The sequence below is a fragment of the Lactuca serriola genome, chromosome 4 (genome assembly GCF_051521515.1).
Source record: "Lactuca serriola cultivar US96UC23 chromosome 4, Lser_US96UC23_V15, whole genome shotgun sequence".
Taxonomy (NCBI): Eukaryota; Viridiplantae; Streptophyta; class Magnoliopsida; order Asterales; family Asteraceae; genus Lactuca; species Lactuca serriola.
Window position 1 is genome coordinate 301,906,342 of NC_136411.1, and position 2,761 is coordinate 301,909,102.

General features: G+C 33.1%; 1 protein-coding gene across 1 annotated transcript; it reads right to left on the reverse strand.

Annotated features, from left to right (window-relative positions):
- Positions 1–1,528: 1,528 nt before the first annotated feature.
- Positions 1,529–2,284, reverse strand: LOC145099471 (uncharacterized). Its single transcript, XM_079037043.1, has one exon. It carries the CDS (start codon positions 2,282–2,284, stop codon positions 1,529–1,531), a length of 756 nt encoding a protein of 251 aa, XP_078893169.1.
- Positions 2,285–2,761: the final 477 nt, after the last annotated feature.

The following is a 2,761-nucleotide window of genomic DNA, read 5'->3' on the forward strand; positions in this document are numbered from 1 at the left end:
CCTTTTGAGCATGTATATCATATAGTTTATATGCCTTTTTGCCAAAAGGATAACCAATGAATACACACAGAGATGCTCTAGGTTTGAATTTATCCATGTTAGTCTTTAATGTGCTTACAAAACACAAACATACAAATGCTTTTAAATGAGAGTAAGTGGGTTTAGAATCATACAACTTGAAGAATGGAGTTTTTCCTTGAAGAAGTTTTGTTGGAAATCTGTTTATAAGATAGGAAGCAGTGAGAATACAATCACCCCAAAATCTGATTGGAAGGTTGGACTGGAAAAGAAGAGCTCTGGCAGTTTCAAGCAGGTGCTTATGTTTTCTCTCTACTACTCCATTATGTTGGGAATAATTTCTACAGCTTGTTTGATGTATTATGCCTTTTTCTTGCAAGAAATTTTTTCTTTCATTGCTAAATCCAAGTTCCAAAGCATTATCTGATCTTAGAATCTTGATTTTCTTGTTAAATTGGGTTTCAACCATTGCTACAAACCCTTTCATCACTTGAAAGGCATTGCTTTTGGTGCTTAATAGAATAGTCCAAGTGCACCTTCAAAAATCATCTACTATGGTTAAGAAGTAAGAATGGCCCATGTAAGTTTTTGTATTATAAGGTCCCTATGTATCAATATGCACAAATTCAAATGTAGAACTTGTATGAATTGTGCTTTGTTTGAATGGTAATTTGTGTTGTCTGGCCTTTGGACAAATTTCAAAAACAGATTCATCAAAAGAAGACTGATTATTAATGAAATCAAACGTTTTCAACTTGTATAAAGGCAAATGTCCTAGGCGTTTATGCTATAGAGAAGTAGAGTTATCATTTAAAACTGCATTACAAAGGGAATCAACAAAGTAAACTAAGCTATCTGAAGGATGGTGTGTAGAAACATTCAACACTATACTCTTGTTGGCTGCATTCTTTGATTAGACAAAATACAATCCAGCTGCATATCTAACAAGAACCAAAGGCCTCTTCGGAGAAGGGCCCTGCAACAAGAAACAATATGATTTTGAGAGCACAACAAAGGCCTTTAATTGTTTGCACAATCTGCCAATTGATAGAAGATTATATCGGAACATTAGAACATAAAGAATATTGCTTAAGACAACATTATCTGCAATGTATGTGTTTCCAATATTATAAGCATGTGTTTTCTGACCATTAGGAAAAGTAACTGAATGAGGTATCTCAAGTGTTTTGATTGAAAATAATGCAGACTTATCAAAACACATATGATTACTTGCACCAGAATCAATTATCCAAGTGGTTGATGAAGTGATAAGATAATTGCAATCTATTGGAATTTGATGAGTATCAAAAATATTACCAACAAATTTAATGTTGGAACAGTTGTTGTTGTTTCCTCACAGGTTTGATCCTTCATTTGTGATTTTGTATGCACCCACATTGATTGAATTCATTGATTGAGAGTTGAGCATAGTCAAGATCTACTGATATTGACTTGTAATCAGACCAGACAAAGAATTTTCTTCATTATTGTTTGAATTTCCATGGTGAACTTAATAAACTTGAGAATATCCATTATCATTGTTGGTTTGAGTGCTTGAAACATTACCAGCTACACTTGTTCCTTTTGTGAATTTGAATTCCTTTGGGAATCCAACAAGTCGATAACACTTGTTCACTAGATGTCCTGATTTTTTACAGTGAGTACAAACTATAGATTTCTTGCTCTCATAGTTTGTAGCTTTAGAAAAATTATTTCCAAATTTAGCATTCATGGAAGCAAAATCCATTGAGAAAATTGATGCGGAATGTATTTCTCTTTGATTCTCATCTTGGATTAAGAGAGCATAAGTTTGAGAGACAGTTGGAAGAGGTTTCATCATAAGGATGTTACCTCTAGTGGATGAATAATCGTTATTGATCCCCATGAGAAATTTGATCAGTTTTTTATTTTGTTCGAGTTCTTGAATTTTGTGCATCGCTCCATAGGTACACGCAGGTGCAAATGATAAAGCACTCAATTCATCCCAAAACTTCTTGAGTTTGGTATAGTATGTGGCTAAATCACTTGTTCCTTGAGACAAATCTGAGAACTCCTTTTGCAATTGATAGAGTTTTGCACCATTTGATTGACCAAAACATGCATCAAGTTCATTCCAGATCTCGTAAGATGAAGATGAGTATATGACTGATTTTGCAATGTCTCCATATAAGACTTCAAGAATCCATGCTATCACCATATCATTGCAACGTTGCCATGTATCAAGATTAGGATCATTTTCATCTGGTTTAGGGATTTTTTCATTCATGAATCCCAATTTTTTTTAGCAGATAGGGCAATCGACATAGCTTGGTTCCAGGAATTGAAATTCGAACCATCAAATTGTTTTGAAACTAATAACATTATGGGATGATCGGATGGATGCAGGTATAAAGGATCAGAATGATTGATTTGAGAAAATTGATTTGATGAAGAATTAACGATTGGAATCACCATTCTTGAATGAAGGAATAAAAAAAATGAGAAAGTGAAGAAGAAGAAAGAACTACCCCTCTGATACCATATTGAATTAGAGAAGAAACAAAGAAAATGATGAAAAACGATTATGTATTGACTTATCTTGAATCTCCAACATACATACTTATATACATGAAAGAAAGAGAAAAACTCAAATCTAACTGACTAACAAAACTATTAATAGTAAACTAATTTCTAGCTAAATATTGCTTACATGGACAATAAATACTAACAAATATTAGGGCTAAAACCGATTACATCAACAAAA

What these genes read in the sequence shown, in the direction of transcription:
- LOC145099471 (XM_079037043.1), bottom strand. Translation starts at nt 2,284, where the DNA reads ATGAATGAAAAAATCCCTAAACCAGATGAAAATGATCCTAATCTTGAT.